General features: G+C 43.2%; 1 protein-coding gene across 4 annotated transcripts in view; it reads left to right on the top strand.

Annotated features, from left to right (window-relative positions):
• LOC115142836 (alpha-1-syntrophin-like) overlaps window positions 1-22,561 on the top strand; it is a 67,778-nt gene that overhangs the window by 8,421 nt on the left and 36,796 nt on the right. For 3 of the 4 annotated variants that reach the window (XM_029682612.2, XM_065001653.1, XM_065001655.1), the window contains exon 2: window positions 3,578-3,763. In XM_029682612.2, the coding sequence (XP_029538472.1) occupies window positions 3,578-3,763 (186 nt within the window). Of the gene's footprint in view, window positions 1-1,589; window positions 1,805-3,577; window positions 3,764-22,561 lie in introns of all 4 variants that reach the window. The other variant, XM_065001654.1, reaches the window with a different exon arrangement.

The following is a 22,561-nucleotide window of genomic DNA, read 5'->3' as shown; positions in this document are numbered from 1 at the left end:
TGGGTACAGGTTTCAACTGTACCGGGCAGATGGCAGACCGTGTGTATGGTGTCATGTGGGCAAACGGTTTGCTGATGTCCACGTTGTGAACAGAGTGCCCCATGGTGGCGGTGGGGTTATGTTATGGGCATGTATAAGCTATGGACAATGAACAATGGCAATTTGAGTGCACAGGGATACCGTGACGAGATCCTGAGTCCCATTGCCATTCATCTGCCGCCATCACCTTATGTTTCAGCATGATAATGCACGGCCGCACGGCACAAAGATCTGTACACAATTCCTGATAGCTGAAAATGGCCCAGTTCTTCCATGGCCTGCTTACTCACCAGACATGTGACCTATTTAGCATGTTTGGGATGCTCTGGATTGACGTGTACGACAGCGTATTCCAGTTCCCGCTAATGTCCAGCAACTTCGGATAGCTATTGAAAAGGAGTGGGACAACATTCCATAGGCCACAATCAACAGCCTGATCAACTCTATGCAAATGAGATGTGTCGCGTGAGGAAAATAGTGGTCACACCAGATATTGACTGGTTTTCTGATCCACACCCCTATCTTTTTTTAAGTTATCTGTGACCAACAGATGCATATCTGTATTCCCAGTCATGTGAAATCCATAGGTTAGGGCATCATTTAATTTATTTCAATTGACTGATTCCCTTATATGAACTTTAACTCAGAAAAATCTTAGAATGTTTTGCATGTTGCATTTATATTTTTGTTCATTGTACTTTGCAACTACTTATGATGTTAACTAACTCTTCCCCTAACCCTAACCTTAACTATTTTACCTAACTTCTAAACTTAACCCTAACCTTAACTCTAACCTTAACCCTTACCGTTAGCCTAGCTAATGTTAGCCAGCTAGCTGACATTAAACACTTAGCTAAAATTTGTTACATATCATACATTTTGCATTTAACATCTTATACAATTAACAAAATTAAAACTTATTGTGTGTTTTGCAAATTCGTAACATATAATACGAAGTCGCACAAAAACCATCAAGCGCTATGATGAAACTGGTTCTCATGAGGACCGCCACAGAAAAGGAAGACCCAGAGTTACCTCTGCTGTAGAGGATAAGTTCATTTGAGTTTATTGCACCTCAGAAATTGCAGCCCAAATAAATGCTTCACAGAGTTCAAGTAACAGATGCGTCTCAGCAGCAACTGTTCAGAGGAGACTGCGTAAATCAAGCCTTCATGGTCGATTTGCTGCAAGGAAACCACTACTAAAGGACACCAATAAGAAAAAGAGGCCTGCTTGTGCCAAGAAACACGAGCAATGGATATTAGACCAGGGGAAATATGTCCTTTTGGTCTGATGAGTCAAAATGTGAGATTTTTGTCGCTGTGTCTTTGAGACTCAGAGTAGGTGAATGGATGATTTCCGCATGTGTGGTTCCCACCGTGAAGCATGGAGGAGTTGTGATGATGTGGGGGTGCTTCGCCGGTGACACTGTCTGTGATTTATTTAGAATTCAAGGCACACTTAACCAGCATGTCTACCACAGCATTCTCTAGCGATACACCATCCCATCTGGTTTGCGCTTAGTGGAACTATCATTTGTTTTTCAACAGGACAATGACCCAACACACCTCCAGGCAGTGTAATGGCAATTTGACCAAGGAGGGTGATAGAGTGCTGCATCAGATGACCTGTCCTCCACAATCACCCAACCTCAACCCAATTGAGATGATTTGGGATGAGTCGGACCGCGGAGTGAAGGAAAAGCAGCCAACAAGTGCTCAGCATATGTGGGAACTCCTTCAAGACTGTTAGAAAAGCATTCCAGGTGAAGTTGGTTGAGAGAATGCCAAGAGTGTGCAAAGCTGTCATTAATGCAAAGGGTGAATACTTTGAAGAATCTAAAATCTAAAATATATTTTGATTTAACATTTTTGGGGTTACTACATGATTCCATATGTGTTATTTCATAGCTTTGATGTCTTCACTGTTATTCTACAATGTAGAAAAAAAGTAAAAATAAAGAAAAACTGGAATGAGTATGAAACTTTTGACAGGTACTGTGTATACTGTATACATATTTACAATAAATATATAGGGGGGATTGGAAATGATTCCGACAATTAAAAAATAAAAATAGTAATAGAAGTGTGATTTATTTATTTTCCGAATTTCACATATTCAAGTTGATTGGCTTAAATGCAGTTTATGACATATAGCCCAATATTGCATATGGTCTATGATTTGTTAATGATCTAATCTAAAAGTCTATTTGGAGTTTGTTCCTTGGTGATTTCGATTTGGTGATGTTACAGTCTGGGATTTCATTATCTGGTAGTTCTATTTTTACCAATTGAATCACTATTTTTTCTGCTCTCGCCTCCCACACAATTCACCAGGCGTCAGAATCTCAATTTGGTGGCCATAATTTCTGCTTCTCAACCATCAAATGTCACACTGGCGTGCAACGCTAGCCCCACTCAGAAAAGGCATAGATAATGTTGACAGCGGAGGGAGTCACAGTCTGTGCCGATGCCACTGTGATTGAGATGCATGGGTGTGTCAGCCCCGGCATCTTTTATTGAGGGCACCTGGCTCTAGTCTCAGGCATGAATTAAATCCGTAGAATCGCCCGTGGGAGCCAACCTTTGAAATATATATTCAGAGTTAATTTGATTTAATCCTCTTTCGGAACATTTCTCAGCCACCCCAAGGCCAAGACCCAACTGGCACTTGACATTATTGACAATATTTCCCATGAAGGGCCCTCTGAAAGTGGCAGATTCATCAGCCTATGAACTGACCTTCATTATCCTGTTAGAGAGAAGAGACTGCAGCCGGGCAAAGTGGATGACTGGTGTCCTCGTATTCTCTACAACTGCAGTCTAAATGTGAAACATGTCCCTTGCTCAGCTTTTCAAATTAAACCGTTGAGCACTGTCGCGGGTGATGCAGTCTTATGTACTTACTATGAACTCTGAGTGACAGAACAATCTAGTCAGTCTCAAGAGTACCTACACCCATGGAGCAAAACTTTCCTTGTGCATTGCTACTTTCCTTTCTCGTAAACAACGTTCAACAAACTTTCGAAGATTCCCAAGAAACACCTCAAATGTTAGTCACTAGTATCAGATCCACTGGGCAAAAACGTGTTGAATCAACATTGTTTCCACGCCATTTCAACCCAACGAATCAACGGGAAAAAGTGATTGGATTTGTAAAAAGTTTGAACCTAAATCCAATGACACGGTGAAATGTTTTGTTGATTTCACGTTGAACTCACGTTAGTTGACAACTCAACCACATGTAAATGTGCCCAGTGGGGAGGGACTTACTTTAAGCCCTAGGATAAAGCGTATTTATTATAATCCTGTAGACCACAATATTTTATATTCATACCCGATCATATTCATGCACAATCTAAGCCCTGTAACCATCTGGTTTTGTAGTTTGTACGTGAAGCGTACTGTGTCTCATTGATATGAACTGAGCCAATGCCATGTGCTCTACATTATGATAAAAAATGTAATTTAACCTTTATTTAACTTGGCAAGTCAGTTAAGAACAAATTCTTATCTTACAATGACGGCCTACTTTACAGGTGGAAAAGAGAACAAAATGCCCATTCTCATCTCGAAGATCTTCAAGGGGTTGGCGGCTGACCAGACAGAGGCCCTGTACGTGGGTGACGCCATCCTGTCGGTCAACAGCGCCGACCTCCGGGATGCCACACACGACGAGGCCGTGCAGGCTCTGAAGAAGACGGGCAAAGAAGTCATCCTAGAGGGTAAGCAACACCAGGATATTAAGGCATGGCCGGTGTTCCAGGAATTGTTCTAGCGTGACCAGGTCAATTATCGACACTGGTGTAGAGGTTCAAACCCTGAATTGCATGGTGTGTACTGCTTTGGTTCTCTTATAGCCATGAGTTAGATTCCTTCTCCTTCAGTGAATTAGAAGTAAGATGAATTGTGAGTAAGTGAACAGTAAGTAGCAAACAACTGCCAAGAAATAGAAAGGTTTCACTTAGAGGAAAAGCCTCTAAGAACACTGAGAGAGAGCGGTCCGTAGTTTTATTTTGGGGGCCGTAGAGCGGGCTTATCAGAGTCGATCCTATAGAACCAAAAATAATGGCTGCCGCAAATCTCATCAGAGCCCATCAAAACGTCTCGGATAACTGACAATCCACTCATTAGTTCTGTAACTGTTTCATCCCGAAATGATCGGGAAACTTCTGGAGACTTCTAGGCTGCCGGTCGGCACTGCGGGGGAGAGATGTGGAGAAAGTCCTGGAGGGGATCCTGTAGGTTCACTGCTCTCTGTCTGTTACACAGGCCAGGCAGCGCCCACAGCAGGTGAAGGGAAACCGACAGTATTGAATTGGAGATGAGGTCTTTAGCTGCAGGGAGTGGGATTAATAGAAGGCTTTCATGTTGTCCATCGATTGCGTCACAGCTGTTCTCTCCCAATCTTTTATGCACATAAAGAAAATGCACATCATTGGTCAGAGCTGGTATTCTACACTCTACAACATTGATTAAGATTGTGCTAATGCTCTAGAAGGGGAGCACAATATCCACAAGAATAGTTTTGAGTGGATTTCTGTCATGTTTAGTTAGGCTGTAAACCTCTCCAGTCCAGTCTAGATCGCCCACTGAGACTTACAGTATACAGTGGGTGGATAAACCAGTTTATTGATGCGAGGCAGACAGACCGCCAGAGGAAATGTTTTCAGACCCTACGGCTAAGTCTCGCAACGCTACAGTGCTCTACAGCCCGGCAGTCAAGCAGATGAAATCACTCTAAATCCCTCTGCCCTGTCAACACTAGAGCAGAAAAGCATTGATGTCAGACAGCTCATCCACCAGGCCTGTGATCATTAATGTTAGAAATCATTTCGTAGGTTACTCACCTCGAAGGAACAGACGTGGCAGCAAATGGGTCGCGTGGTTTCGGGACTTTGCAATGGGGGAGGTTATTGAGAGGCTTTTGTTGTGTCTGGAATTGCACCTGCAGCGCCTGCATTATCCACCGGTTTGTAAACAACAGCGCTAGACTGTAGGTAGTTCTGTTGTATTGTAAAGTTCACAGCAGAGAAGCTGTTAGATGTCATGGCGATGTGGCATTTTATTAGCATGGCACCTTTGATAACAGTCTGACTTCTACGACTTGGAAAAGAAAGAAAAGTACTCGTACGCTGCCTCTGTGCTCCACTTAACAACGAACTTCCATAGCTTTCCATAAAGTTCAATCAGATCATCTTGATCGACTTCCCGTGTGGCGCAGTGGTTAAGGGTGCTGTACTGCAGCGCCAGCTGTGCCACCAGAGACCCTGGGTTCGCGCCCAGGCTCTGTCGTGACCGGGAGGTCCGTAGGACGACACACAATTGGCCTAGCGTCGTCTGGGTTAGGGAGGGCTTGGCCGGTAGGGATATCCTTGTCTCATCTGTCTCATCTCGCACCAGCGACTCCTGTGGCAGGCCGGGCGCAGTGCACGCTAACCAAGGTTGTTTCCTCCGTCACATTGGTGCGGCTGGCTTCCGGGTTGGATGCGTGCAGTGTTAAGAAGCAGTGTGGCTTGGTTGGGTTGTGTATCGGAGGACGCATGACTTTCAACCTTCGTCTCTCTCTCTCTGGCTGGAATGGAGTAAATGGAATGGCATCAAACACATAGAAACGAGGTGTGTGATAACATTCATTCAGCTCCAGCCATCACCACGAGCCCGTACTTCCCAATTAAGGTGCCACCAACTTCATGTAAGGAAGGATGGAAGGATGGAAGCATGCTCCACATGGCAACCAGGCCTGACTGGGTGTCACAGGGGGTGGCTGGGTGGCAGTGAGGTGACATCGTGACATGAATAGGAGATGTGTGTGTACACACAGCTTACATACACAGGTTTGTGCAGTGTTTAGTGTGTTTTCGTGGGAGGTTGGGTGGGCAAGATTGCTGATGGTGCACCATGTGCTGTGGCGTGGGGCAGAATGCGAAGCTTCTAGGGTAAGGCGATGGACAGGGAAGAGCTCTCCCTAAACCCCAGCAGACCAGTAAGCTTCAGCTCCTTAGGTGGCACCTACATAGCCCACCGTGTAAAAAGGTTTGGCATGTGTCCCGAAAGGCCCACTACTACCTACTTAGTGTACTACGTAGGGAATAGGGTGCCATTTGGGACGTAACCTTGGTTACTGCTAATGAGATAATAAACACAGCCTACCGGTACATGTATTCAGTAGAGACCAACAGATGGGGAAGTAGCGAGAAAGTGTGAGAAAGTTTGGCAATCGCAGCACTGTTCCTCAACTATAACCACATGTATGATGCCAATGCAGCCGTTTTTTAAAATCTCAGTATCAAATCATTTCTGGGTAGTAATTAAGTACCATACTGTTTTTTTTATGGTCAAAAATAAATAAAAATAGCTTTCGAGCAAAGATAGATCCCTAGGACTGTCTGAGAGCGGTCTGAGTGGGGAGAGGAAAACCGAAAACTAGCTGTTATTGGCATTGAGGTTTGGAACTAATTTTCTTATTGGTCTGTTAACTAATTTACCACTTGGCGATGTCACCAGGCAAGCCAAAACTCCATCCCACCAAAACAAGCTGAAATTTCAGGCGTTCTTTTCAAACAACTCTTACACTAAAGGGGTATTATCATAATTCTCATAATTTCAGGGGAAAAAAAGTTTTTTACTGCGCTGGGCCTTTGTCAGGCTAGCTTTCAGTTGAATTTTACTGGACCAGTCTCTGGCAATGGCAGTAAATCCGTGGGTGAAATGTGCTGGTGCCCACTGCCAAGCCATTTAACGAGGCACACTGGTCACGACTGACAGAGCGGCCCAGCCTGCCTTCACACATAGCTAATGGGGCTCTGAGGACAATGTAGACCAGGCTGTGAAATGTCGACCATTGAAGCATTACACTGACAAGGCAATGACAAATATCTCTGGAGCTATTGCAACCACAACCCTGTGCTCCTTGAACTAATCGGGCACTTGAAAAGTCCCTCTGTGTTCCTCTTTATTTGAGTGTGTGTGACTGTGTGTAAGAGAGTGTGTGTGTGTGCAAGTACGTGCCTCTGAGTAGTTTACAAAAATGTGTGTGTGCATGTGTGCCTTATGAGTAGTTTAGTGTATATGTGTGTTCATGCCAAAAATGTGTGTGTCCTTCTCAGTCCACATGACAATGATGCTAATACGGCCTAGCCAAGTGTGTTTTGTCCAACAAATAAGGCTGAGGGGGTCAAGCATCTCTGTGACATACACAGCTTCCCACAGTGCCAGGATGGTCGGACCAAGATGCAGCATGGGGTAGGTTAATCATTTTATTTATGATAGACTACCCACCCTAGTCACTCCCTGACCTAACCAAAATGGAGAAATAAAAGATTCTCTAAGGTCAGGGCGTGACAGAGTTCTTCAACTGCAGCCGCAGCCAAACTCCCTCACTGAAGGAACAGGTGATGGCGAGCAACTACGTCCACTCCTCCCTCCCCTTCCCGGCATATCCCAATCCCTGAAGGCTGAGAAACCGGAAAGCACTATAGGATCTGTGGTGATTCCTCTCATCCCGACATTCCTGTTCTTTCCCAAGGCCGAAGCGAGAAAAGCCAAAACTCCCCAGGGCTTATGACACACGGGCAGTGCTGCAGACTTTACATTTATATATTTTTCGACATTTCTCGCCTGTTATGTTTCCCTAAAGTATTTGAGCCTCCGCACCTTGGCACACGCATCTGTCCTAATTTGATTAATTGGCAGTTGGGTGCTAGTTTTGTGCCCACGCAGCCTTGCGTGAGGTAACAGCCGGAGCTAACCTGACCCTAAAGCTCTCGTGCGGCAGGGCTAGCCTCTGCTAACATGTAATCAACTTAGCAAGGCTTGTAGCTTTACTGTAAGCTTAGTGACTGGCTGGTTCTAACTTCTTACCAACAGCAAGAGTACATAAACATGAATTTGGTTGAGAGTTGCTAACCTCCTCTTCAGAATGGTTTTCTAAAGGGTTAAAAATATAAAATGTTTACAGGGAATTGTTAAGCTCCCTGCTAAGCAACGCCACATTGATCACTACAGGCTGACAAACATAGGTTGTTTTGTCAGAGGTTGTTTTGTCAGAGGTTTTCTGGTTAATTAGCCTTGTCAATCAAAATGAATTGGCTGGTGAAACTTGAAGACAATATCTCAGGGGTCCACATCAAAGCAACCAAGGATGGTGCCAACAAAATGGCTGATGAGCCAGTTACAGTATTACCCCCCACAAATTAATTGGAGCTAACCGCTAACCTTTGAAGGACCACCATGCTTTGTTCCCTGAAATAGTTCTCTCTCATCTGGCATTGTAGTGCCCAAGGTGTTGATACATGATATCGCCAGAGGTGAAATGTCCAACTGTCTTTCAAGTCCATACACAGAAAGCGACTAATGACCACACAGAGGCGCTTTTATAGGAGGCTCTGTTTGATTCAAACTTTTACTGATCTTAGGTCAGTGGACGAAGTCAGTTGTCCTATCTGGACTGCTACACTAGACGTGTAACTTTTGCAGCCCGTGAGATAACCCTAATAATTTCTTGCGCTGCTCTGGTTCCATTTTCAACATTTCTACACACAGCTCAGGCCCGATAACCCTTGATAAAGTGGCTCAAGCACTGCTCTTGCTGGCCAAAAGGTTTACCCTTCCAGTGTAACAGTTACGCTTCCAATGTAGCAGGTAAAAAAACTATTTTTTTCCCAACGGCCCGGGAATAAGAAGAAAGAGAGCTTCTGTGGATGGGGCAGAGTCCTGCATGTGTTTGAGTCTTGATTCGATTAATAATAATCGGAATAATAGCCTGTTATTTAGCTACGCATAATATGTGTTTTGTTGTGAAGAGAACCAAGTCATGCAGACTTAAAAAAAAAAATAACTATCACGTTTCAGGTAAGACCCAGATGCAGACAGTGTCGAAGTAACCAAAGTTTATTACTAGTACAGGGGTAGGGAAAACGACAGGTCAAGGGCAGCCAGAGGTCAGTAATCCAGATGGGTTGCAAAAGGTCCAGAATGGCAGGCAGTTTCAGGGTCAGAGCAGGCAGGGGTCAATAATCCAGTGTGGTGTGGCAAGGTACAGAACGGCAGGCAGGCTCAGGGTCAGAGCAGAATGGTCAAAACCGGGCGGAACTAGAACAGAGAGACGCAAGGGGAAACCCGCTGGTAGGTTTCACGAAACAAAACGAACTGGCAACAGACAAACGGAGAACACAGGTATTTAGCACAAGTCTCCAGTCATCTCTAGATATCGAAGTAAGTCGCCCCACATGACTTACTTTGCTATAAAGTGATAAAGACTGTTCTTTTGCCACCTTTTAGTCAGATCTTTGGTTGGTTGCTTGTTATGTGAGGGTCAATGACATTTAGACTTGGGCAACACAGCTTTGCCTTTAGAGTATACATCAGAATTGTATTTTGTGATGTGCATTTATTCATATAGGCCTATGCAGCAGACACTTAGCTTGGAAACTGTTTCGACTTTAGTCACACATTTGTGTTCTGGCATGACAACCACACGGCCAGGAGTTGGCTAAAGTAGAATGAAACAGGGCCAGATTGTGTTTGCACCACAATTTTTTTCTGCAATATAACAAAGCTAAAACATGACACTGTTTCTTTCTCTTAACCTTCACTTAACTTTTTGGACTGTCCTCGAAAACAGGTGCAAAGAGGTAAAGTAATTGGTATGAAGATAATTAGTATGGGTACATTGACTACTTCTACTAGTGGTGTGCCACTGACAACAACAACTAGCTCCAAAACCTTATTGGGTTTGGGATCCTCGGGTCTCTACAGTAGGTGTTTTACATGGTCGGACCACCAGCCTGGGGAAAGATTTGCACGTCCTGTTCCCAAAGACGTTCTGGCCTGAGTGCACATTTTGGTCAGGCTCATATGTGGATTAGTACCACAAAAGAAAATGGTTCAATTAAATTACAACTCACCCTGACCGTTTTTCTTCCATACACCCCCCAAGCAGGCAAACCCCTTAAGGACCAGTGCCCCCACCCTACCCCCTGAGAGGCCTAGTTCTTCACAATAACTCCTTAACTCATGCAGGCTGAGTTTGTGTATGGAGAGATGTGTGCCATGAGTTAAAATCACTGATGCCTGTGCCTTTATGTCATCACAACAGCTCCTTCTAACAAATCGGTCAAAAGACTATTAGTATGTCTTATTATGTTGACCCATAGACATATCAATGTGTCATTCCATCAATCGAGTCCCTTTATGTCCCTCAGATATTATGAGTGTACATTTTTGATAAAACACTAACAGTTGGATCACATACATCCAGGGGCACAACTTTAACTGGGTACTGGGGGACATGACTCCCCCCCCACATTCTGAAATTGCATTTTTGTCCCCCCCAATTGTATCGTGGCGCTGTGATACAAAAAGTGCCATCGGTGTGCTTTAGGACCACGAGGCCGCCTCAGAGTAGTCGGTTAAGCTGTTTGGCTGTTTCAGATAGCTGGATTTAGGACCAGGCGGACGCCACAGAGCATTCAGACAGGCTGTGTGAATGCAAAGCTTCAGAAAGGCTGCCTTATAGGACCGGCACAGGAGAGTTGAACAGAGGCAGCTGCTGTCTGTGTGTGTTTAGCTTTTTCTCCAAGTTGTAAAAGCAAGCAGAGCAGAAACTGGCTACTCTTTATTTGACTTTATTTGGCTGCCAAGGTAACTGCTGTTTGACTTAAAAAAACATTTATTCCCAGTGCTGAGCTAGTAGTGTAACTGACATGTAACATTAGCTAATGTTTCATCCCCTCTCAACTGAAGTTCTGTAGCTACCACAGCCAGCTCTATGGTCTAGCTATCTGTCAAGTAGCAGTATCAAACAGCTGTTGTGTGTATGGAAATGTTTTGTAGCCTTTGTTTTGCCGTTTCAACAGAAGTAAATAAACTTGGCTAGTTTTTGCCAGTTGATGTACAATTGGAGCTAGCCAAAAGTTGGCTAATGTTATTTTTAAGTTATTATTTTCAAAATAAAACATTGAACATTTATAGTCAAAGCATAGTGTAAAAGCAGGTGGCCTGGTTCTACTTTTTTTCTACCATGTTCTAGTGTTTTGTGGTGGAAAACTGAGCATGTCGAGCATAACATATCAATCTTGTTTCCCATAGATAGGCTAAAATGTTTTAACATGTTCAAAGCTTCCATGTCACAAGAGCAGTAAAGGCTGATTTAAGATGAAATCGTCAACCCTGATACTGTCAACTTTGTCACTTTTATGGTGACTTTTATAGTAATTTTTCTTAATTTAAACTCTTGAGATGGGACATTTTCATTGTTATGAAGTTGAACATGTGTTCTTTATGACAGATAAATTCTAAAAAGTTTTTTGTCACAAAGTTACACTACCCAAAAGGTACTCTATTAGTGGAATGACAAATATTATGATATACACTGAGTGTACAAAACATTAGGAATACCTTGCTAATATTGAGTCCTGGTGGACCATTCTTGATACGCACAGAAACTGTTGAGCGTGAACCTAGCAGCGTTGCAATTCTTGCGCCTGTCTCAAGGCTTAAACAGCTTTCTTTAACCTGTCTACTCCCCTTCATCTACAGTGATTTGAAGTGGATTTAACAAGTGACATCAATAAAGGATCATATCTTTTACCTGGATTCACCTGGTCAGTCTATGTCATTGAAAGAGCAGGTGTTCATAATGTTTTGTAGACTCAGTGCATATACAGGTAGCTGCCAAAATAAAGGAAACACCACCATAAGGCGTCTTAATAGGGAGCTGGGCCACCACGAGCCAGAACAGCTTCAATGTTCCTTGGCATAGGTTCTACTAGTGCCTGGAACTATTGGAGGGATGCGATACTAATTTACACCAGTGATTGAAAGTCCATAATTTGGTGTTTTGTTGATAGAGACGGAAAACACTGTCTTAGGCACTGCTCCAGAATCTCCCATAAGTGTACAATTGGGCTGAGATCTGGTGACTGAGACGGCCATGGCATATGGTTTACATCGTTTTCATGCTCCATTCAGTGATCCCTCATGCCCTGTGGATGGGGGCATTTTCATCCTATGGGGGCATAGCCATGGTAGCGAAAATAATGTCCAGCATTTTTATACATGACCCTAAGGATGATGGGATGTTAATTGTTTAGGAATTGCTCAAGAACCACACCTGTGTGGAAGCACCTGCTTTCAATATACTTTGTATCCCTCATTTGACAGTTAGAGCGTCATTTGACAGTTAGTAACGTAAAGGTCGCTGGTTCGAATACCCGAGCCGGCAAGGTGAAAAGTCTGTCGATGGGCGCTTGAGCAAGGCACTTAAAACTAATTTGCTCCAGGGGCGCCGTATTACTATAGCTGACCCTGTAAAACAACACATTTTATTGCACCTATCTGGTGTGTGACAATAAAACATATATATATATTTTTTACTCAAGTGTTTTCTTTATTTTAGCAGTTACCTCTGTACGTTGCTCTGTATTGACCTTATTCCTGTTATTTCTTCAGTTTATCCTTGAGCCGCTTTTAGATGGTGTGAAGTCTCCCATAGGTAAAGATCTAAGATCAACTTCCCCTCCCCATTCCTAACCTTAACCATTAGTGGGGGAAATGCAAAACTGAGCCCAGATCAGTGTCTAGGGGCAACTTCACCCTACAACTTTGGTCCATACAATAACTATTTAGCCTACATCTACAGACATGCTGTTGCCATGTCACCACAAGAACCGCTATGGGCGCACCAAGAATCACCTCATTGGCATTGGGCTTGGTTTACATAGACTGTTTGTACTTACATTACCTTTGGCATCACCGTTGACTGCAACAAGTGGAGTTCTGAATACAAAATAGACTAAAATGGACATTCAGACTATTTTTTTGCCGGCACTTACACCTTCCAATGGCTACTTGGAATATGCAAATATGTATATTTTTACCTGTGGTAGAAAAAAGCCTGGAAAGTGGAAGGCTGACGGAATCGCAACTGTAGATGCATATTGAAAAGTGGGAAAATAAGTGCTGAATTCAGTTAACTTTCCCGACTTTGGCGAAATTGTACATAATTACCTCTTTACATTTTAAGCAAAGCAATCACATTTTTAAGATATGCTGTATACCTGAATAAGTTAGGAAGTAACCCCTCTGTCTGCGTCGCAAATGGCACTCTATTCCTGACATAGAGCACTAGTTTTGACCTGAGCCCCATTTGGGATACTGACTGTGACCCACTTATCAGTTTGGCCGTTGTCCATGATTGTAATGATTTGGACTGTGTGGATGATTTGCCTATCGCACTTGGAGTAAAATCATTTCTATTGGAGGGAATACCTAACTACCTTACCCACTCTAGCCAAGTGAGTCAGTCCACATAATTGGACACACATTATAGGCCTGGCTCTTATCAATCTTACCCCATTAAGTTCAGGAAAGACCACACACATACTGTACGCATACACACACACACACACCACATCACATATGGCTTTACTAGACTTCATTGCACATGTTAGTAAGGAGAAGAAAAAATAAATGAGCTGGAACAATGGAAGTCTCTGTGAAAATACCGCAACATTGTGTCTTGACTGCAACCATGACACATTGTTTACACACACACAATCACGTAGAAAAGGGAACCGAGCACTGTGTGTCTGGTGTAGCACTGGGGTATTCGTATTTGCACAGGGACTGTATTAGGGACTGTACTATCTTGTTTTTGTCGGCCAGGGACATTTTGCGTGGGAGGTTAAGGGACATTCCACTGGCTAATAGAGCTTACGGGGCGAACAGCATGCTTCAAAAGTCACAGTGTAGCGAATGAAATGGAAATTCCAGCGGCTCCCACGGCAACAAAGAAGCAGGGAGCTCAGCCACAGAGCATTGTTGTCTTTGACTTGGTAACGGAGAGTTGTGTTTACCAAGTCAGACCGCGAAACGAATGGACCCTACTGGTCTCGCTTTAAATGATGTTCAGCTTATAAAGGCACTACATAAATGTGTTACAAAGCGTCTATAACCCTATGTCATGCTTTATAAAGGGCTCATTAACGTGGCATAACTGTGTGATATAAACATGTGCTTTATAAAGGGTGACATGTTGTGGCACTACACCGTAACTCGTTCCCAGACACTTCCGTCCAAATGCGTGGCAGCTCTGGTGGACCGACGCATCAAACTTGGCCTTCATTAGTTAGAGTCAGGTTTAAAATCTAATTTTAAGAAGAGAAATTGTGGAAATGGGCAGGGTTTAGCCATAATTATGACTTTGTGGCTGTGTTAACTAGTGACGACTATGGGGAAAGATGACAAATACTTTACTCAGTAAGGTTCCTCCCATACAATTCGATGGTCACTCCCACTAAGGTCAACTTTGAAAGGTTGACATATCAGGCTTATACAGGCTGTGTGCGCCATAGCCTGGGGACGATGTTACGCCAATAAACAATTACCTTGATGAAAGCCCTCAACATAAGGCAATTGAAAGTGGCTTTATTCTGGAACCAAATGACATGTTGCTCACTACACAAACACACACACAACAATATAACAAGCCATTCCGTGGGGTTCTGGGCCCAGTCAGGTCTTTGACTCAACATTATAAGGAGCCATACCATGCAGTGCCGGGCCCAGTCAGGTCTTTGACACATTCACCCACTCCCCCCGCTGAAAGATCAGCCACAAAATGTTTGCACCATTGTAACAGGTTCTAATCAAGCCCTGGTCTCCAGCATGGGAACAGACAAGGAATACCCGATGCGGTAGTCTCAAGTTGGACTGCTCCAAATGGCTCTGACACACACACACACACACACACACACACACACACACACACACACACACACACACACACACACACACACACACACACACACACACACACACAGCTTTGCAGGTCCATCAACCCATCTAAATACCTCTGACACCCTACAGTAACCTGTGGATCATGATAGAACCTTCATAAATCAGTAGAACGTTAATAACCTATTTATTAATACTTTATGTAGTGTCCTGTAATAGTTTGTTTGAAGTGAGACACCTTCATAACACATACATTATGACTATATCGCAGGACGCTGGTCTGGGGAGCTCTATTAAAAAAAATCACCTTTATTATAAGCATTGCATGCATATAATCACATTGGCATAGAGCAGTAGAGGCACTTACAGATGTTGCACACATGGGCAAAAATTTCTTTTGTCCTTTTATAAAGGCATTTCATGCGATTCTACATAATTTTACTTTGGCATAATCTTTTTTGTAACGGCTGTTGGAAGGAGTGGAGGACCAAGGTGCAGCGTGGTACGTGTTTATTTGAACTGAACACTGATTAACAAAAAAAACAACGAAGAGAACGAACGAAACCGAAACAGTTCTGTCTGGTGCAGAAAGACACAAAACAGAAAACAACTACCCAGAAGACACAGGTGGGAAAGGCTACCTAAGTATGGTTCTCAATCAGAGACAACGATAGACAGCTGCCTCTGATTGAGAACCACACCTGGCCAAACACACAGAAATAGAAAACATAGAATGCCCACCCCAACTCACGCCCTGACCAAACCAAAATAGGGACATAAATAGATCTCTAAGGTCAGGGCGTGGCAGCTACGGACAGGAGGGCAACTCTGGCAGCTCCGGACAGGCGGGCGACTCTGGCAGCTCCGGACAGGTGGGTGACTCTGGCAGCTCCGGACAGGCGGCCGACTCTGGCAGGCAAGCACGGGGAGTGGGCTCAGGTCTCCAACCTGACTCTCCCCCTCCCAAAACATATTTGGGGGCTGCCTCTCGGGCTTCCTTGCCAGCCGTGTTCGTGTTGCCAACTCCATTCTCCAGTATCCCTCCTCGCACTGTTCCAGAGAATCCCAGGCGGGCTCCGGCACTCTCCCTGGGTCAACCGACCACCTTTCTACCTTCTTCCAGGTTGTCTCATAGTCCAAATAGCGCTGCTCACCTGTCCAGGAGTCCCTTTCACCACGCTGCTTGGTCCCTTAGTGGTGGGTAGTTTTGTAACTGCTGTTGGAAGGAGTGGAGGACCAAGGTGCAGCGTGGTACATGTTCATCTTTATTATTTGAACTGAACACTGATTAACAAAAAAGAGAACGAACGAAACCGGAACAGTTCTGTCTGGTGCAGAAAGACACAAAACAGAAAACAACTACCCAGAAGACACAAGTGGGAAAGGCTACCTAAGTATGGTTCTCAATCAGAGACAACAATAGACCCGGCCAAACACACAGAACTAGAAAACATAGAACACAAAACATAGAATGCCCACCTCAACTCACGCCCTGACCAAACCAAAATAGAGACATAAAAAGGATCTCTAAGGTCAGGGCGTGACAATTTTTAATGCCGCGTCCCAAACAATAGGGAACTCAGAGCTGGGAAATCTCCGACTTCCGACTTCAGTGCGTTCATGTCAAGACTACTGGGAAATCAGGGCAAAAACATTTTGAACGGGTATCCCACTCGGAATTCCAAGTGGGGAACTCTGGCCTATATAGAGCTCCGATTTTCCGACCCGAAGATCACTGACGTCATGATTCGACCTAGTTTTTTTCAGAGTTGCCAGTTGTCTTAAAACCACCATAATACCCCACAAATGATCAAAATTACAGGTCACTTTGACACTGACAAACTGAGAATCTGAGATGAATAAAAACAACATTATCTTGAATCCATCAGTAGCCTAGGCCTAGGTGTGTGGAGACGCATACAGCTACGATATGAGAAGGACATTTTAGTCCTAAAATTGCTTTCCAGTTTCACTGACTCACCCAATGATGCGCAGTTCACTAGCTGTTGATGGCCGATGCGCTCAGGCCAAAAAACAATATTTGGAAGTTGATCAAATATTTTGGTAGCCTACAGCTGACAGGTTAGAGTCTTCTCTTTTCAGCGGGAGCCATTTGCTTTCCAACCTGAAGTTTCCCACAATTGTAGGCTATTATAAATATTGCCAAAGACCTGTCTGCATGCTGTTTGTTCGCTGACAGATTTGCTGCGCGTTCCCGACTGTAGGCTATGCATTGGTATTGGGCTACACTCCACAGCTAGGCTATTTTAAAATAAGCTATTTGTCCTCTGTGGCAAAATGTTGGGCTTTCTCGAGGTTTAGTAGGCTATTCTGAATTATTTAATTTATTTCTGAACAATTGATTTCTTTATAGAATCATAGCCACGTGACGTGTTCTCCAGGAGCTGCAGCACGCCTGATACATTTTATACATTTGCCAAAGTTATAGACTTACTGTAAGTCTATAACTTTGGCAAGTGTATACAAAAATGTATCAGATTAAGCACTGGTTTCAACCTAAAAGTAACATCAAATAAAGTTAGCAGGTCTGAGGAAATGCCTTTGTTATACCATCTGGATAAGGGGATTTCTGTGCTGCGCCAGAAATACTCTTAAAGGGTTGATGGGAAACTCCATTTGATTCGATTTATTATATTCCTCTTTCATAGACTGTAAACTCTCCTTCCAGACTCATATTAAACATCTCCAATCCAAAATCAAATCTAGAATCGACTTTCTATTTGGCAACAAAGCCTCCTTCACTCACGCCACCAAACTTACCCTAGTAAAACTGACTATCCTACCGATCCTCAACTTCGGCGATGTCATCTACAAAATAGCTTCCGATACTCTACTCGGCAAACTGGATGCAGTCTATCATAGTGCCACAGTGCCAGTGTTTTGTTACCAAAGCCCCTTATACCACCCACCACTGCGACCTGTATGCTCTAGTCGGCTGGCCCTCGCTACATATTGGTCGCCAGACCCACTGGCCCCAGGTCATCTATAAGTCTATGCTAGGTAAAGCTCCACCTTATCTCAGCTCACTGGTCACGATAACAACACTCCCGTAGCATTTGCTCCAGCAGGTATATCTCACTGGTCATCCCCAAAGCCAACACCTCCTTTGGCCGCCTTTCCTTCCAGTTCTCTGACAGTGTCATAAAGTGTATTTTCTACAAGTTATTTAAAATACGACTGTAAATATTTAATTACAACAACAGAGGACTTTCAAATGAAAGGAAACTTCTTGGCAGGGAAAAACATAAATCTGGGTTTCGACACTCTTATGTAGGTGTCATAACCAGCTAAAAAAATAACACAATATGTCACGACAGGTGTAAATATATGGGTCATGACAGTGTCACAACACGGTCATGGTTATGACCATGTTATGATGCTGGGTGGGTGGGTGGGTGGGGGTATTTAGCTGAGCCTGCTCGCTAGCTAAATTTCATTAGCTAGCTATCAATTGATTTGAAATAACAATTGAGGTAGCTATGTAATCTAACTCAACAGTTAACTTCTACAAACTAATTTAAATTACAATAGATAAAGGTTAACTTACACATCACCCACGACAGAGAGCGCTTGATTGTCAAGTGCAATGAATTCCATTATTATGGCGTTAATAGATTTCGCCTTTGAGTTGTCTAGCTGAAATGTTCTAATTCTTTCAAATGACTGCTCGAATGCTTGATCCACACAACAGACATTGTGGGCTAGGTTAGGAATGCTGTGTTGCACATGTAGCGCAACATTTTACGTGGCGTCATTACGTCATGTACCTTCGTTATATAGGTATGCACGTTGGCTTTGACATTGGTTTTGCACATCGGCATTAAACTAGACATTGGGCTGATACCGATGTTTGCTGTAATGTAACAAAATGTGGAAAAGGTTTGGTGCAGGGTAGAGTACCGGGTGGGAGCTGGCTAGTAACTAAGTTCAGGGCAGGGTACTGGGCGGAGGCTGGCTAGTGATGACTATTTAATAGTCTGATGACCTGGAGATATATTTTGTTCTGTCTCTTTTCTCAGTCTCTAAGTTGTGCCAAGAGCACACTTTTTTTGGACAAGTTATGTTTTCCAAACTGGTATGTTCACATGAATTCTGATTATTTCCAGGTATACACAACATCCTGAAATATATGTACATCTTTGTTAGAAATAATACTATATTTCCCTTGACAGAGTGATGCTGAATGTAAAAAATTGCTAAATTTACCCCGCTCTCCCTGCCGAAGGCGCTGTGGGACTCTTTTCCAGCGTGTGTTGTTGTTTATGTCTGGCTGGAGCCGCGCTGTCTGACTCTCACCCATCCTCACCCTTTCTCCTCCTCACTTGAGAGATCGATATCGCCTCCAGCTCATAGCTTCAGCCAATCGGACAATAGCCATGTGTCTCACCCCTGTGCACGCTCTAGCCATGCAGTCTCTCCAGGTTCTGATTGGCTAGCCAGCCTGACCCACACTCTCCACGGGAGTGAATATTGCCGTACCTGGTTATTCTTGCTCGCTAGCTAAATTTCATGAGCTAGCTATCAATCGATTTGAAATAATGATTGAGGTAGCTATGTAATCTAACTCAACAGTTCAATTCTACAAACTAATTTAAATTACAAAAGATAAAGGTTAACTTACACATTTTCCTCTGTCCAGTGGCACCACAAGTGGGCATTTGATTTGCAAACTCATCGCGTGCCTATACTGCGCTACAGAAACACTGCTAACCAAACAACAGTGTACTGAATTAATGGGCAACTACACCCAATAATCAAAGTTTCTTCGATTTTTCAAAGACCTCAAAAGTCGTCCCCTGATGTGACTAAAGCATTGTTGTGAACTCAGAAAATCTAATTTTGTTGTTCTTCTATAAAGTAGTGTGACAAAACTGGAGAAACAAAACAGAAAAAACTGAATTTTTTTAAAAATTCAAAGAGATTGGGCATGACTTTTGGCTGTGCATGACTGCATTTTTTATGTGTTTGTCATCCTGCAGCACAGCATTTTGGGGACAGTTGAGGACAGGTTCAATATTGGTTATGCACCCAAGATGGAAAGAGGTTGGGCCATCCTAGAAATGTTTTAGAGTAACATAATATATACAATTTAGTAGGCGCTTTTGTCCAAAGCGACTTATAGTCATGCGTGCATACATTTTTACATATGGGTGGTCCCGGGAATAGAACCCACTATCATGGCGTTGCAATGCTCTACCAAGATGCATGTCAAGGTTATAAATGTTTTGTGAAGCCTCAATTTAATATGATTTATAAGGCTTTTATTAACCCCTCTCGGCCAAAAGCCGAGGAAAATGCAGAGCGCCAAATTCAAATGAATTACTATAAAAATCAAACTTTCATTAAATCACACATGCAAGATAGCAAATTAAAGCTACACTTGTTGTGAATCCAGCCAACATATCAGATTTCAAAAAGGCTTTTCGGCGAAAGCAAACAAAGCTATTATCTGAGGATAGCACCTCCGGAAACAAAGAGAGAAACCATATTTCAACCCTGCAGGCGCAACACAAAACACAGAAATAAAAATATAATTCATGCCTTACCTTTGACGAGCTTCTTTTTTTGGCATCCCAATATGTCCCATAAACATCACAAATGGTCCTTTTGTTCGATTAATTCCATCGATATATATATCCAAAATGTCATTTTATTTGGCGCGTTTGATCCAGAAAAATACCGGTTCCAACCTGCACAACGGGACTATAAAATATCTCAAAAGTTACCTGTAAAACTTTGCCAAAACATTTCAAATGACTTTTGTAATACAACTTTAGGTATTTTTTTACGTAAATAATTGATCAAATTGAAGACGGGATGATCTGTGTTCAATACAGGAGAAAAACAAACTGTAGCGAGCTTTCTGGTCACGCGCCTCTATCTAACAGTACACTTCAAGTGACCCTCGTTCAAGATGGCCGTACTTCTTCATTACACAAAGGAATAACCTCAACAGATTTCTAAACACTGTTAACATCCAGTGGAAGCGATAGGAACTGCAAGAAGGTCCCTTAGAAATCTGGATTCCCAATGAAAACCCATTGAAAAGAGAGTGACCTCTCTGCTAAATAAGTTATGTTATACTCACAGACATGATTCAAACAGTTTTAGAAACTTCAGAGTGTTTTCTATCCAAATCTACTAATAATGTGCATATCTTATCTTCTGGGGATGAGTAGCAGGTAGTTGAATTTGGGCATGCATTTCATCCGGACGTGAAAATATTGCCCCCTGTCACCAAGAAGTTAAGCATTGCGTATGCCACCCTTTATAAAATATGTCATAGTTGATGTAGTGGGTTATGTCACATTTAACATTGGTGGTTATGTCACACAGATCTGCCACATTTATGAACCTTTTATAGAGCATGACATATGGTTATAGTGACACGTTTATGTAGTGTTTATGTAGGGCTTTATGAAGCCTTTACAAGCTGCATGTCATTTAAAGCGGGACCAACCCTGTCCATCAATGCTGACTGACTACGGCAGTGTACCCCCCCCGGTCGCCAGTGGACAAGCATTGTGATGTGGACCCAAAAGTGTGCGTGACATGGTTTACCACCATAGCACATCTCCCCCGATAATAACACCAAAGGGGGATTTGTTAAATATGTTTCCATTTACCCCATCTTTTTGAGTTTTTTGACAATTTAAGTGGCGACTGCTGTGATCTCTTTTTTGGCCCGTCTGGCGATTTAGTGAATGCTTTAGGAAAACGCCCCGAGTTAAGTGAATAGAGTCTAACTGAATTGGGTAGGAAATGTATAGTCGGGATTTGTGAGTTCAATGTAAAGACTCCCAAAGAAAAGCTTAGCGGGAGATTGGAGCAAAGAAACTCCACACACGCACACATAGAACTACTTTCGAGGCCTGCCAGATAAGCTAAAGTAATAACAGTGCTGTTTCAGCTAAATTTAGCCCTACATTGAATGTGGCCGCCACTGGTATTCATGGAAACATTTGGATTCTGTTAAACATCATTTGCCTCTGGTTGAATCGAGCTTAGTCGTATTTTCCACCCCAGCATTCTCTTATTCTCTACTGGGCCAAGCTATTCAGCGGTGGCCTCCTCCCTTCCCTTTCCATTGGCTCCGATTAGTGATGTAGGGAAATAGAAAATACCTATTACTATTCATCTGGAAAATACCAATGAATCTCGCCCGCTCCTATTCTTTGGATAATGGGAATTTATCCAAACATATGTAAACCTACCTACATTTAATTTATCATCCAAGCCTATTCACTCAGTACCTACAATGCACCATCTACCAACACCAAGGGCTATACAGTATATAAGCTACCTGAAGAAACTTCTGAAAATAAAAAGACATCTGTCTCAGGCAGGGGAGTGAAAGAGAGTGACCCGGCTCTACATATTTTAATGGTTTGTGACTCACTGACACCGCCCCCGGTTAGAGGGGAATTAAAGCAGCCCAAGAGTTAACACACACAGGAACTTTATTCACACACAGATACCCATGTTCACAGAAGATGAACATGGGTATGTACATACCAATGTACACGGGTATGGTTTCTGTGTTCACGCATTCCATGCACATACGTACAGTATGTACACCCATACTCATAGACTGGAGTAACACTGTTCATATACGGCAATATTTACTCCTGTGGAGAGTGTGGGTCAGGCTGGCTAGCCAATCAGAACCTGGAGAGACTGCATGGCTAGAGCGTGCACAGGGGTGAGACACATGGCTATTGTCCGATTGGCTGAAGCTATGAGCTGGAGGCGATATCGATCTC

This window comes from Oncorhynchus nerka, linkage group LG15 (genome assembly GCF_034236695.1).
Source record: "Oncorhynchus nerka isolate Pitt River linkage group LG15, Oner_Uvic_2.0, whole genome shotgun sequence".
NCBI classification, from domain to species: Eukaryota; Metazoa; Chordata; class Actinopteri; order Salmoniformes; family Salmonidae; genus Oncorhynchus; species Oncorhynchus nerka.
The sequence above is the reverse complement of the archived record's forward strand: the minus strand, read 5'-3'. Positions and strand labels throughout refer to the sequence as shown.